General features: G+C 35.9%; 1 protein-coding gene across 4 annotated transcripts in view; it reads right to left on the reverse strand.

Annotated features, from left to right (window-relative positions):
• ATP8A1 (ATPase phospholipid transporting 8A1) overlaps nt 1-14,372 on the reverse strand; it is a 249,302-nt gene that overhangs the window by 97,085 nt on the left and 137,845 nt on the right. For all 4 annotated transcript variants that reach the window (XM_074275001.1, XM_074274999.1, XM_074275000.1 and 1 more), the window contains 2 exons: nt 5,917-6,055; nt 3,799-3,863 (listed from right to left, as the gene is read on the reverse strand). In XM_074275001.1, the coding sequence (XP_074131102.1) occupies nt 3,799-3,863; nt 5,917-6,055 (204 nt within the window). The remainder of the gene's footprint in view (nt 1-3,798; nt 3,864-5,916; nt 6,056-14,372) is intronic.

Raw genomic sequence — 14,372 nt, forward strand, 5'->3', positions numbered from 1 at the left:
CCTCACACCAGGGATCTAAAAGATACCTGGCACAGCACTTGCCCTTTAGTGGTCTACGGTTTAGTTGGGATAACAAGTCTAATATTAACGTGTGGAAGGAAGGACCAAACTAATTTTTTTCAGACTCTTGAGTCACAGGAACTTGGAGAAAGAAAGAAATGAGTGCTGGTCATTGTGAAAGGGAGAGGTTTTATGGAGAAGGTGGGAATTTTATGGAGACGTGGATGGGAGGGACTGGCGGAGAGGGCAGGGAAGGGCATTCCATAGAGGCAAAAGCATGAATTTAGGTCATGAAAAACTAGGTCATATTTGACTCTGGCTGATACACAACATCTGTGTCAGAGAGGACATGGCTGGAAATATTAGGTGGTGGTAGGTTGTGAAGGGCCTTGAATGCCAGGCTGAGGGATTTGGACTAATTCCTTTGAGATGAAGCACTAAGGGATTGTATCTTGAAGCTGTCCAGATGGTTTGGAAAGTCATATTTAGTACCCGCTTCTTTACTTGGAATTTCCCTCTCTATAGTCTATTGGTGTTGTTTGGTATGTCAAAGATTCATGAGCATCTTTCTTGTAGAAATAGTTGGAAAAAATAATCAATACTATACCCTAAATAATTTATAAAATAGCCTAAACAAGCAAAACTGAACTCATCTGCAAAAATAATTTTCCTTTTCATTATTTAAATTTGAGATGATCTGTTTTGATTTTTTTCTAGCATATCTACTTTTACACCATATGTAACTCCTATTATTGACAGATTTTACAAATAGGAGTTGATGAAATGCCTTTTTCATCAGAATATCATCAATTCTTGACATTCAAACTCGGAAACTCTTTCCACTCCCTTCTCGTCTTCCTAATTCAATTCATCAAGGTTTGCTGATTCTGTCTTTAAATTCTCTCTCACATTTTGATCCCCACTACCACCTCACTACTCACAATATTCTCTAGGATAGAAATGACAATAGTTTTCTCCCTGGTCTTTCCTCTTTTCCAATGCATCCTCACACTGTACTCTGATTAATCTCTTTATAACAAGACTCTGACCATGGCAATTTCCTGATCAAAAAATTCCAGTAGCTTCATGATAAACAGAGACCAAAGCTTTATCCTGGCACTTAAGACTGAGCTAAAATGGGAGAGAGGAATTGTAAATGAAAGCTAAGTGAAAAGTGGATAAGAGGGTACCGTACCTAGCTGCTTTCTATAACCTAATGGGCCAGATCAACTACATTTCACAGCCCCCTAAAGAGTCCTTGTTAGAAAGTTTTGAAATAAAAGATCTGACTACATCATCCCTCTCCTCCAAAAGCTTCCTTGTCTTCTTACTGTCTCCAAGACACAAATACAAACTTCTCAGCCCGATATTTTTCTACCATCTCTATTCCCTCCAACCCCAACCTGGATAACTTTATTTCATATTATTCCTCTTTCTTATGTTCATGAACTGAAGTGGTCATATTTCCCTAAATTCTACCATCTACCTTGGTGCTTCTGCCCTGTCCAGGATTGTATGTCTCCTTTCAGAATCCCCGACTTTCTTCAAAGTTCAGTTTAGTCCCATCTTCCTCTGTGAAACGTTTTTTTGATCCATTCCCTATTCCCTTGATGCTCTATCTGACTTGCTTATTTTCTCTAGCTTGAATTTCCTTCAAATATATTTGTATGAAATAGACTACAAACTATGAGACAAAAGGAATTATTTCATTTTATCTTTGTAACAATAAGGAGTGGACAAGGTGGTCAGAAAAAGCAATACAAGGATAAGGATACTCTCAAAGTCTTGCTTAAGAAGTTTAAAATTGATTTACTGACATGGCCTAGGAATGGCGTACCCTCATCAGAGAAGGTGCTCTATGAGCAAAGCAGAAATGAAGTCACTCAGAAGAAACGCAAGATGCATAAATTTAGAGAAGCTCCTGAAATGTTTATAGGGACTATTTGGGTCCGACCTGGGGAAAAGCATTCTGAGCTTGTATCAGTCTGATCAGCCATAGCTGGACACACTAAGGTGACTCTACAAAGTGATGGCATTTTGGTTCTCTTCGAGAACAAGAAACAACCAAGGAGCCTAATGGGAGCTAAAAAGATCCTTCAAGTGCAGTGAATATGTTAAGAACTTGTCTTTCAGCCTTGGAAATGGGCAAACAGCATTGCAATTATCCTACTATAGATTAGGAAATTCGATTTAGATTTAAATGAATGATTTGTAAGTATGTGGAAAGGAAAGCAATGATTACTGAAAAACAACATACGCTTACTGAGAACAAATCATACCACATAAATCATATTACCTTTTTGATAAGTGCTACTAGATTGGTATATTATATTAGGAGAATTCAGGAGATATGCTTAATTTCAGCAAAGCATTTGACAAAGTCTTTCATAATGCACTTGTGGAAAAGATGGAGAGGTAGGTAGGGTAATAATGAATTTAGAAGGAGATGAGTTATCAGACCCAATGATTAATGGGAGTATTTCCAGTAGAATGTCACCTGGCTCTGTCTCCAGCATTTAGCGTGGTATATTGTTGACTAACCAACTGAAAATGGAGAAAATAACAGAGGATAATCACTGGCACAAATTATGTCAATGTAAAATATTACATTGAGAAAAGCTAAAATACTTCGGGCCCACTCACAACTCTTTGACAATATGCATGTCTACCCATAGTGTTCCCTTAGAACAATTACCTTCTCCATTTGTGAACTTGATGATTACCTGATAAAACACTGAGTTGTTTTAATTTTCATATCTCTTATTGATGATTTGGATTTTTTTTTCCTTTTCTCTCTCTCTCTCTCTCTCTCTCTCTCTCTCTCTCTCTCTCTCTCTCTCTCTCTCTCTCTCTCTCTCTCTCTCTCTCTCTCTTCCGATAACTGGTAATGCTGCTTTTGAAAACTGTTCATATCATGACTATCTCCTGGGGTATGATTCTTTCTAAGACATTTCCATCTTTACTTCCTTTTCCCCCCATAACCTCTCCCGAATGACCAAATTTCTCTCCACTCTCTCACTCTACTTTATGGTATCTTGAATGCTTAAATTTCAGTTGTGAAAATAAATATTAGCCCCCATGCTAGTATTCATAAATACTGGCTCTGGACCAAATATTGAGGTTTCAGATTCAGGGTTGGTTTAAAACTTAGGACAACATTCTTCATGAAATGTTGAAGAACATTGTCCTGAGCTCTGGGCCAAATACTAAATTAGGAATCACACTGTTTGGTCTGGAGCTGGTATTTATAAATATTACAGCATGGGCTAATATTTATTTTCATGGCTGAATGAGACACCTAGGGCAGTATAAAGAAATATGTGAGCGCATATAGGACAATGTTAATGCCGGGGAGGGGGTTCAATCATTAATAAGGAATAATGCAGACATACATTTTCCTTCTCAGTTGATTTCATGAACGTTTACAAACAGCAAACGCTATATTGGCACTCAAAGCTGAAACAGATACTGAATATTCCATAGAATTTTGTACTAATAGATACCGACAGCAACCCTCTGGCATAATGCTTTTATTATGCAGCTTTCCTGTCGCACAACATTAAGCAAATCATCTAGCAATTTCTTTTGGCTGTCAAAGAAGCAAAGATTGAATCCATTTACATTACTGCGGTTCAAAACAGTGTACATTACATTAAAGGAGTGCAATGGGTAATAAGCTAGTTTTCCCCTTCCTAAAGGAAAATATTTTGCAGGCATCCAGATAGCCTAGATTAAGAGTAAAACAAAACAGTTTGCAAGGTTATCTATCACACTGGTGGATTTGTAATTTTTACTTACATCAAGAGACCCTTCATTTATGACGATCATGCCCATGTTCTTCTTCAAGAGTTTGCAAGAATGCCCTATAACCCAAAACATTGCAGATTAGGTGACTGGTATGTAATGATACTTGATAACTAACAGATGGCATAATTTTATAACTAAATCCAACTATAGTGAGATTTTGACATGGTTCCTAAGGTTCAAAGGAAACAAATTAAAATGATTCCGAATCTCTGAGCAACTCGCGCGTTTTGCTGTGAAGGTGAGAAGGCTGAGGGCTGGTAAAGTCATAGTCTTAAAATCTATTTTATCCAAGGGATGGTGGCCAGCTTTTCTCCACCTTCAGTGGATGAGAGTCGGGAAAAGAAGGTCTTCGACTGCTAAAGGAAGGATTTAGCTTAGACATAGGATCATTCCCTGATCATAAAGGTTGCTATGTTCCTAAGGAGATTACCAAGGGAAGTCATGGAGTCTGTTCTCTTCTGGAAATACTCAAGACAATCATCCACCAAATAGCTTAGGTGCAGACTGGCTGGGATTGCTGGAGATGGACCAGACGATTAGTTTTCTTCTTCTTTTTTTTAAGTATAGCCTCTTTGGAATAAGTTGACCATTCAGTAAGCTCTTTAAAAAATTGACTAAACCATCATTCTCACGCTGGACTTTACTTGTGGAAGATAATAACTAACAACTTATTAAGGTAGGCTAATGTAATTTTGATTTAGCAGTCAAAAGGAAAGGAGGAAACAATGATTTTCAAGCAAATATAGACTATAGATTCATTGATGGCATTCAAGGAAGTGTTCTCATTATTTTCAACTGTATTTTCTTATGATAATTATGATTAAAAAAACCTCCAGAAATCACCATTTCACTTTTTATATACACACACTGAAACTTTTCTCTGCCTAATTCTAATTGTTTCCTAATGATAGTTGTACTTAATATTACATCATTATATTTGCAGATAAATATGTAATATATGTAAATATATACATATAATTATATTTAACTTATAATTATAAATTATATTTATGTTACAGTACATATTATATTTTCATTTTCCAAGTACAGTATTTTCTAACTCTTGTGGTCTTTGTTGCAGTTTATGCAATTTAACTCCTTTTTTGTAAGTCATTTCCTTTCAGTTAATTGCAATTATTTTTTCTTTTACTATTGATGATAATCTTTAATCATCAAACATTTCATTTTTTAAGTTTATTTTTGGGAAGGTTGAAGATCAATTTCTGATCATTTTTATGGATACAAATCCACGAGTTACTAGGAATCTATGTGATAGAACCTTTTGTTTACAGAGTATCATGAGCCAGTTGCTTTCAATTCTCAAAGGAATACAAACTTATCACTCTCATTTGTATGGTGTACAATGTTAGCCTTCTAAAAATGTCATCTTATACTTTCTGAATGTATTTGCCAAGGTGCAGTCACCTTTGGAAAAGGTTATTTGTTCAAATCAATACGTAATGCCATATTTAATTACAGAGAAATCAGAGGTTAGATATTGATCAGAGGCTCAACTATACTCAGGGCACTTTCAGATTTCATTTAAAAAGAAAGTTATGATTTCCTGAATGTTAGGATATTACTAGAGACGGAGGCCTTCAAGGCCTCAAATCAATTCTTTCCTCATTTAGTTTTTCTTTTCTTTAATTAGTATTTATTTTTTATGTAGGATTCTTTCTAAGAGATTGAAGAATGTGACATTAAAAATTTCTTTGAAGTATGAATAAAATACAGCAATCTTTTAAAATATTTCCCTTGCCCGCAAAACACAATGGAGTCACATAAGTGAGAATCAATCACAAGTAGTACAGGATTGCCACAAACAATCTCATCATTAATAACTAATCACAAAAAGGTGGCTGGCTAGCCCCTATGTAAATTATGGAAGGGGTGATGGCAGGTGGAGATGAGAGAGAAAGAAAATATATTAAATAGTCTCCCCAAGCCAACTGAATATAGAATAGTTTTATATGTGTGTGTATGTGTGTGTAATAGAATACACCATTTTTAAAAGCTAGAAATATAATCCCTCCTTCAAATTCTCAATTCTTACTCCCACCTTTTATTAAAAAAAACCCTGAGATTCAAAGCTTGAATGGTATAAATTACCAATATTAATGGCAGTTTCTTGTTTATCTCCTGTGAGGATCCAGATTTTGATGTCAGCTTTCATTAGAGTTTCGATAGTCTCGGGGACCTGATCTTGTAATCTGTCCTCAATGGCTGTGGCTCCCAGTAGCTGAAGATTCTAAGGGAAAAAACACATTCAACAAGTTCAGGTGAGGGGAGCGTAGTTGCAAAATTCATTTACATCTCCTGAATGTTAACAGTGAAAACTGATTCAGCAGCCAAAAGATAATTTATTGCCTTGGGAGGAGTCTCTGTAAAAGGCGCCAAATATATTTATCCTTCTTCACAAGTCCTACAATGGGACTCTTGACTTTGGTCTCCCTTCCAATTCCCCCTATTCTGTGGAGGGAGCCCAGACAGGAGAAAGGATGGAGCTGGAAACCAGTGAAAGTTGGGTCAGTAGCTGTTGGGGAACAGAAACAGATGCCGGGGTGGGAGATTACTGGAGCAGCTGCGTGGACTAGCAGGCAAGGAGGTAAGAGTGTTTGCAGATGTTACCCAATTGTAGGTTTTTGCAAACACCAGGAAGGTTACAGGGATAATACATTAAGATGATGAGGAACAAATATCGGCAGTGACCACAAATCGACAGCATTAGTCTCTGAATGGAAATCAATGTGTATTTCTCACACGTCCCCACACACCTGGAAGGGGATAGGTCAGAGGCTCAGGGGATTGTAGTAGTTTGCTTGCATCTGTCTCAAGATGATCATGAAATGTGCATATGGAGGAACATCCTTTCCTCCATCACCAGTTCCCTGCTATTAAATCACCACAGATAACATCCACCCAAAGTCGTAAAGATTGATGTTCACAGTCATAAGTTTCCCTGGGAGATATAGCTTCATGGATTTAGGGTCTGTGAGGGGCTTCCAAGGGCACCTAGTCAACTGCCTTGTTTAATAAATGAAATCAGGGCAGAAAGAAGTAAAATGATTTGTCCAGATTCTTTCAGGTAATGACTTGTATCAAAACTGGATTCAAACACACGTGTTTTGAATTTGGAGCTAGTGTTCTCTCTTCCCTCTGCTCCCCTTCCCCCAGTTACGTTCTTAGTAGGCTACTGATTTAAAATCATGCCTTGAGTTTAAATAGAGACCACTGAAAGAAACATCCACTTGAAGGTTGATTAAATTCAATAAACCAACATTAACCAGCCCATGGTGCTAGTAACGGAGATAGAAACACAAAAATGAAACGAAACCTATCCTCAGGTAGTTCACATTCTCTTAGGATATATGCAGATAAGAAATAAAATTTCATTGGAAAGAAGAGAATTAACAACTTGTTGGGAAGGGTGAAGAGGGAAGGAGATGAGACCTTAGTTAAACCTTAAAATAAGGTGGAGATGAGGAAGAAGTGGATTGCAGACATGATGGATGGTGTGGGCCAATCCATTATATTATTCAGTGTCCCTTATGTGAGAACTCAAGTAACAACTTTTCCCTTAAATCTGGTATCAGGAAAAAGCTCATCTCTATTCCCAAATGGTATAGTTCCCGGCCATCCCTTGAAGGAATTAAGGGGAGCTAATGAAGAAGGGGGGTCACTTCCAATACCAGCTGCTGTCCAACTGCCACCGTAACATAAGCAGGCACATGCAGTTGAAACAGTAAGATGCCCTGTGAGAGAAACAGGGTGTGTCAAACCCTGGCCACCACTCTCAGTTACCACCTGCCCTCATTCTCTAGTGCAGACAGAGAAGGATCCTGTGGCTTGCAAAAAGAGCACCTGCTTGCTCCCACAGCCATTGCTGAAAGCAGTGTTTGTCCATTCATTCCGTCCTTTTTTTCCTTCCCGTCTTTCTTCTTTCCAGTCTTCCTTCCTTCCTTCTTCTCTTTTTTCTCTTCCTCCTTTTCTCCTTCCCTCCCCCTTCCTTCCCTCTCTCCCCTTCTTTCTTTTCTTCTTCCTTTCATTTCTCTCTCCCTCCTCTTCCTTGCTTCCTTTCTTTTTCACTTTAGTACATATAGGTAATCACAATCTAAACACACTTACTTTTCTGGCAATTTCCAACTATATTTACTATTCAGTCACAATTAGTTCAATATTAATAGTACATGTTTCTATAACATTTTAAAATTCACAAGTAGCCACCTTACAACAACCCAGTGAAGTAGACTATGTAATTTTTGTTACCATTTGAGTCAGACATGTTAAATGACTTGCCCAGATCCAACTAACATGAGAGCTGGGGATCAGATTTAGTTCTTCTCTTTCCAAAAACAACAAAATGGCAGATATCCCCTGCTTTCAAAAGTATTTATAATCTGATCAAGAGAAGAAAGATATATGCAAAAGAAACACACACAGAGGCATACATATATAAAAATATCATTAGAGCTCTACAGAGAGCTATATATTATTGACAAGAGGTTGTAACAATAAATAATCAAAAATTCAGATTAAAATAGAAAAATTTCAAGAACGTGGTGTGTTAAAAACTCCATATAAAGAAGGAACACAAGTAACAAAAGTAATGCTGGTATTACTATGAATTGTAGTAACTAGCTTTATGGCATTTTAAGATTTACCTTAGAACAATATTGCACAGTAGGTGTTATTATGTTCATTTTATAGATAAGGCTGAAATAGGCAAAATGACTGGCCAATTATGAAGTATATGAGGCAGAATTTGAATTCAGAACTTTTTGACTTCAAGCTCGGCACTCTATCAATAGAATACCTAACTGTTATACAAAGACTAGATTTGAAGTTGGGAGACTTGAATTTGAATCTCAGCTTTGCTGTTACCTTGTGTGACTTTAGGCAAATTATTTATCCATTTGGGCCTTAATTTCCATTTCTGTAAAATGAAGAGGTTGGACTAGAAGAATCCAACAGACCCACATATAGCCTATTCTATCTCTGAAAATGACAAAAATACATGAATTCTCCAAGTAATACTAAGATGTATTTAAAAATTGTATATTTCTATTTCATTTTTTTCTATTGATTAAATTTTCAATTAACAAGCATTCATATTCCCTTTCTCTTACATATCACCATGCTAAAAACAAAATAAAATCATTTTCAACAAACAGTTAGCAAAACACATATCTACTTTGGATCATCACCCTGCATCCTTGGTTCTCATACTTCCTTTTCCCCTGCTCTTCTAATTTGGAGAAAGGGACCATGAAGCCCAAATCCTTCATTTATGGAAAGGACCTGTCATTTCTTCTTTTACAACCTGGCTGTTGGATTATGTCATGACCCTCTCTCCCAACACCTGGATATCTTTTCCCCCCTACCAATCCCTTGCTTTTTAACTTCCTTATGTGTATTATTGTTTTCTGTCATTAGAATGTAATTAGAGGGCCATCACAAGATTAATTAATTAATACTGATTAATAAATACTGATTCTTTGGTTAACTTCATGAGTTTATCTAGTAAAATGCTCACTAAATTCAGTTGTATCTTTGTATCTTTGGGTATTACTTATTTTAAGATGTTTTTTCACAATAGATTGTGTTGAATCTAGAAAGTCACATTTCAATCTATTGTTTACAATTCCATAACGGGCATTAGAGACAAAATTTGAACTTTGCCTCCTTTCCCTGATCATACCACCAGTGCATTTATGCCTTAATCAATTCCATTCAAAATACGTATTACCTTACACAGATGGCTACTAATGGGCACCAGGGGAATTACATATTCAGGGAGTGGAGAAACATGTGAAAATCTCAATAGTATTCATGGAATAATAATAATAATAATTAAAAAAACATATAAAACTCAAACCAGACTAAATTTTTTTTCAAAATGCCACAGCATCAATTATTATAAAGGTTCTAAGTTCAGAAATAAAAGATGTTACTTATGTTTAACTATCTATTAAATTCACTTAAAGTATTTACTGGTTTAGAAAGTCCCCAACTAATCTAATTACCTTTTTTAAATGTTCAGATAATTTATGCAGATTTTGAAAAGGACATATTAATGTAAATTATACTTTTCTACTTTAATAAAAATAACCGCATGCTGAGCATTTAATGTTTATATAGCAGAATATCATATGACAAATTTGTAAATTGTTTGAAAAATAACAATATATGTTTTATTAGATAATAGATTCTCAAATAACTTCTTTCCAGATTAGTAACTTTTTGAAGTAGAAAAATTATTCTATACTGCAAAAGATCAATTTGACACATGCCTGCAAATGAAAAAGTAAAATATACCAAAATGACTAAGGCATAGCTACTGCTTTAAATTACAACATGACATTTGCTGTGATGATCCTTAAACTACAAAGAAATACTTAACATGTTTCCCTTTATTTCAAATATTGTGAATAAAACAAAAACTTTTTTTTTGTTTCTAAATACTAAATTTGCTTTATATCTTATATTACTTACAGAGGTATAGATTCTCTCTTTGAGAGAAAGAACAGTTTCATTGTTTGTCTTTTTAACCTTAGTATCTGTTATACATGAGCACTTAATAAATGCCCATCATGGTGTGTTAATATTTATAATAAAGTAGATGAAATGATGTTGGTGAACAGTTTTAGACATGTTGCATTCTTTGTGACCTAATCTGGGACTTTCTTAGCAAAGAAATTAAAGTAGTTTGACATTTTCTTCTCCAGTTCATTTAACAGATGAGGAAACTGAGGGAAATAGGGTTAATAAGTGACTTGGCCAGGGGCACACAGCTAGTAACATTTGAACTCAGGAAAAAGGAGTGTTCTTGATTCCTAGTCCAGTGCGCTATTTATTGCACCACTGGATGGAAAAATAGAGGCTATATAAAAATTGTCAAGATCTTCTGACATTGGTACTTGGTGATTTTAACAGGAAGGTGAACCTAAGGAAAGACTGTCAAAAATATTGGGAAATATGATGTGGTATTAAGCAATGAAAAAATCCATATAATCAATAGGTAAAAGTGGAATAGATTTGTCAGTCATTCTGTAATTCAAATAAATATGCTGCAGAAGATACAAAGAATAATCAGTGCTTATCTCTTTTCTCTAAGGACCATATTATTTTGTAAGGAGATAAAAGTAATTCTGCACCAACTATATTATTGAATAGAACAACAGAAAATCATAGAAGAGGTACAAAGTGCTATAAGACTTGGAAGGAGGGAAAAGTTACTTCTTGATTGGTTAGATTAAGAAAGGCTCCCTTGAAGATTTGACCTGGACTTTGGAGGATGGAGATTGGTAGAAGTATAAAAAAATAGCACTGTTAATTAGAGAGGCAATTCCTAGTATAGGAACTGTGTGGCAAGAAGGAGAAAGTCTTGAGTTTTGTTTAGAAGGTGGTAGCAGTCCAATCTGGCTAATATTGGTTGGCTGCTGTCTTTTGTTCTCAAAGGACCCAACTGATATCACTGTAGAGCTCATTACATCCAATTCTTCAAAATCAAGACTCTTATAAAATTCTTTGTTGTGTGGATCTTCCTTTTGTTCATGCTGCATCTTTCTAATTGTATAGGATGTGAACATTTAGTTCCTTTCTTCCCATCTGTAGAATCAACCTCACTCATTCCACGCTCTGAAATCAACTGGACCCTAGCCATAGGGACTATATAAAAACAGCACCAGCAATCTAATCCAATTTTAATCATTCTTTAAGTAATCATCCAGGCAGTCTTGGTGAAGGGTGCAACAATGATGTTTACTGCAACTATTTCTGTTCCTGTCTCTTCTCCAGTGTCTTAGTTACTGATCCCAAACCCCAAATTATCTGAATACCTTTGTCTAGATCCATGACAACTGCTCCTCGACTTCCTCCAATCCCTACTCAGTTTCAGCACCAATTAGCCAAGCGAGCTTAAGAAAGATGGAGGATTACAGATTCAGGTCTGAAAGCAAGCTGAAAGATTCAATCACCTCATTTTACAGATGACCCAACTGAGTCTCTTTAATTCCATTGTGATAATACCTATATTACCTTCCCCAGATGCTTGCTGCAAGGGGAGTGATTTGTAAAGTTTTATGGAAATACGTGGTGTTATTATTATGCTTTCTTTGGAAGGCGGCAGAGGATATAATGGAAAGATTTAGCTTGAGTTGACTTCAGTTCTAGTCCCAGCTGTTATTGGCCAATGATCTTAGGCAAATTATGTTTTTTTACTTTTCTCATTTTTCAATTATCTGACTTGTAAAATAAAAATAATTATTATTTGCACTATCTACCTCATAAAGATATTGTATTAATATTATATTCAAAGTACTTTTCAAACCTTAAAATATATGTAACAAATATGTATATTTATTACAAATAAATACATACACATAAATATATTACATGTAAATAGGTAATATTACAAATAAATATGTAATATAGCTCATCTTCTATTGAGGCAGCATGACACAGTAAATAAAATGGGGACCTTAAGAGTTAAAAAGAACTGGACCTACCTCTGACACTCATTAGCTGAATGTGCTAAGCAAAGCATCTCTGATCATAAGTTTTCTTATTTGCACAATGAGGTAATACCTACCTCATGGAGTTGTTTTGAGTTTCAAATGCAGGAAAATACATAAAGTGACCTGCTAACTTTAAAGCATCATATAAATGTCAGTTATTATTACTACTCATCTGGACTTGTGCCAATTACCTAATCTTGAAAATTTGTAGACCTTGATTTTTATTACCTGTATTCTACTTGTCTCATCCCTTTAGATGGACATTCTAGTCTCACTTTCCAGATACACATTCTAGAAATATCATAAGAAGCCAAAAGAAAAAAAAGAAGTGCATAAGCAAGCTTTTCTCCTTTAATCAATATTAACTTGAAGTGTTTTCATATTAGTAGAATGTAAGCTACTTGAAGGGAAGGAGAATTTTTATTTATTGTATTTGTCTTTCAATCCCCAGTTTAATAAGTACGATTGGGTTAGTGATTGGTGTGAATAATGAATCCTCTGAAATGGTTACATCATTTGAATTTGTCCTGCATATTTCCACTGTGCTGAATTCAATTTTTGTATAAATCTCACTTTCAATACGACACATTTAAACACATGTAATCATCTGAATAGGGTCTGGTACAAGATAGACCCTGAAAAAAGTACCTGTTGAACAGAATTGAAGATGTATGATTCCCCTCTGTTATAGACAGAAATATAAGATGGATAGTTTCTCTTTAATTTGGAAGCAGAAATTTTGTTTTCCTTCTCAGGTTTTTTTCTTTCTTTCTAGATATGATTTGTCTCATCCAGCAAGATAACTGTATACATATGTAGACATATATTGGATTTAACACATACTTTAACATATTTAACTTGTATAGGAGGGGATGGTGGGAAGGAGGGGAAAAGTTGGAACAGAAGGTTTTGTAAGGGTCAGTGTTGAAAACTCACCCATGCATGTGTTTCAAATAAAAAAATTTTGAAGCACAATTTCTAATTTCTAGCCAGTTCATTAGCTGAGCAGATGTAGCATAACAGCAGCAGTAGTTGTTGGGCCTGGGATCAAGTATTGCTCAAATGCCTCTATGTCCTCAGTTGTCTTTTTGTTAAGCTTCCCCAACTGTTAGAAGCCTTATTACTTCCTTCTGATCAAGCTGGAAATACTCCTGACTGTCAATTGAAATGAAGCAGTAAATTACTACAAGTTTATAGTGCTAAGCCTCTCCATGCAACTCCTATTTCAAACCAGTTTTCATCTAGTTTTAGTACAAATAAGAAGTGATATTTGTAGTCCCTGAGGAGAATAACGGTTATGTTTTATCTGGGGAAAAAAAAGCATTCTGTTGTTAATATAGAAGCCAGGGTGAGCTTGGCTGTCACATGCACTCAAGAAAAAGTCCTGTTTTTCATTACGTTTTATATCTCACGTGGAATCTACTAACCTAAGACTCTGCCCGTGTTTAAAGCACTCGATTCCCCCATCTCTAGGCCGAACAAGGTTGATCTATTTTGTGCCACATCAAGGAGGTACTTAGTCTCAGAAAACACAGACACACTTTATAGAACAGAAATGTAAATAACATGAAAGGAAATGTTACTTATTTTTAGCTGAAAGAGGCAGCACGCTAGACTGGAAAGCAAGCTGGCTCAAAGCCAGGAAAACCTGGGTTCATTCCCACTGCTGTCACTAACTATGTGATCTTGGGCAAGTCAGTCAGCGGCAATACGTCGGTGGCAAATCCCTCGCGTGTCCCAAAGTCACAGCAAGGTTGGGATCTGCATTGATGGAGAGTGTTCTCACATCGGGAGAAAATCACGTATCCTTCCTAGATGCCCAAACCGCAGCTCAGTCAAAAAGTGAACCTGTTCTAAATGTTCTCCCATTTTTCTTTCTTCTCCTGCAAGCCCTGCTAATGCACATAGATCACTTTCCAAGTTAGTTCATTTGCAAGTTTTCCAAACACACTTTACAACAAGACTCGAGTCTCTCTGGGTGAATCAGTTTTACTTCTACAGGTCACTGGTCCTTTCTTCCTAATGTCCCACAGACACCTTAAATTTCCA

The sequence above is a fragment of the Sminthopsis crassicaudata genome, chromosome 6 (assembly GCF_048593235.1).
Source record: "Sminthopsis crassicaudata isolate SCR6 chromosome 6, ASM4859323v1, whole genome shotgun sequence".
In the NCBI taxonomy this organism is placed as follows: Eukaryota; Metazoa; Chordata; class Mammalia; order Dasyuromorphia; family Dasyuridae; genus Sminthopsis; species Sminthopsis crassicaudata.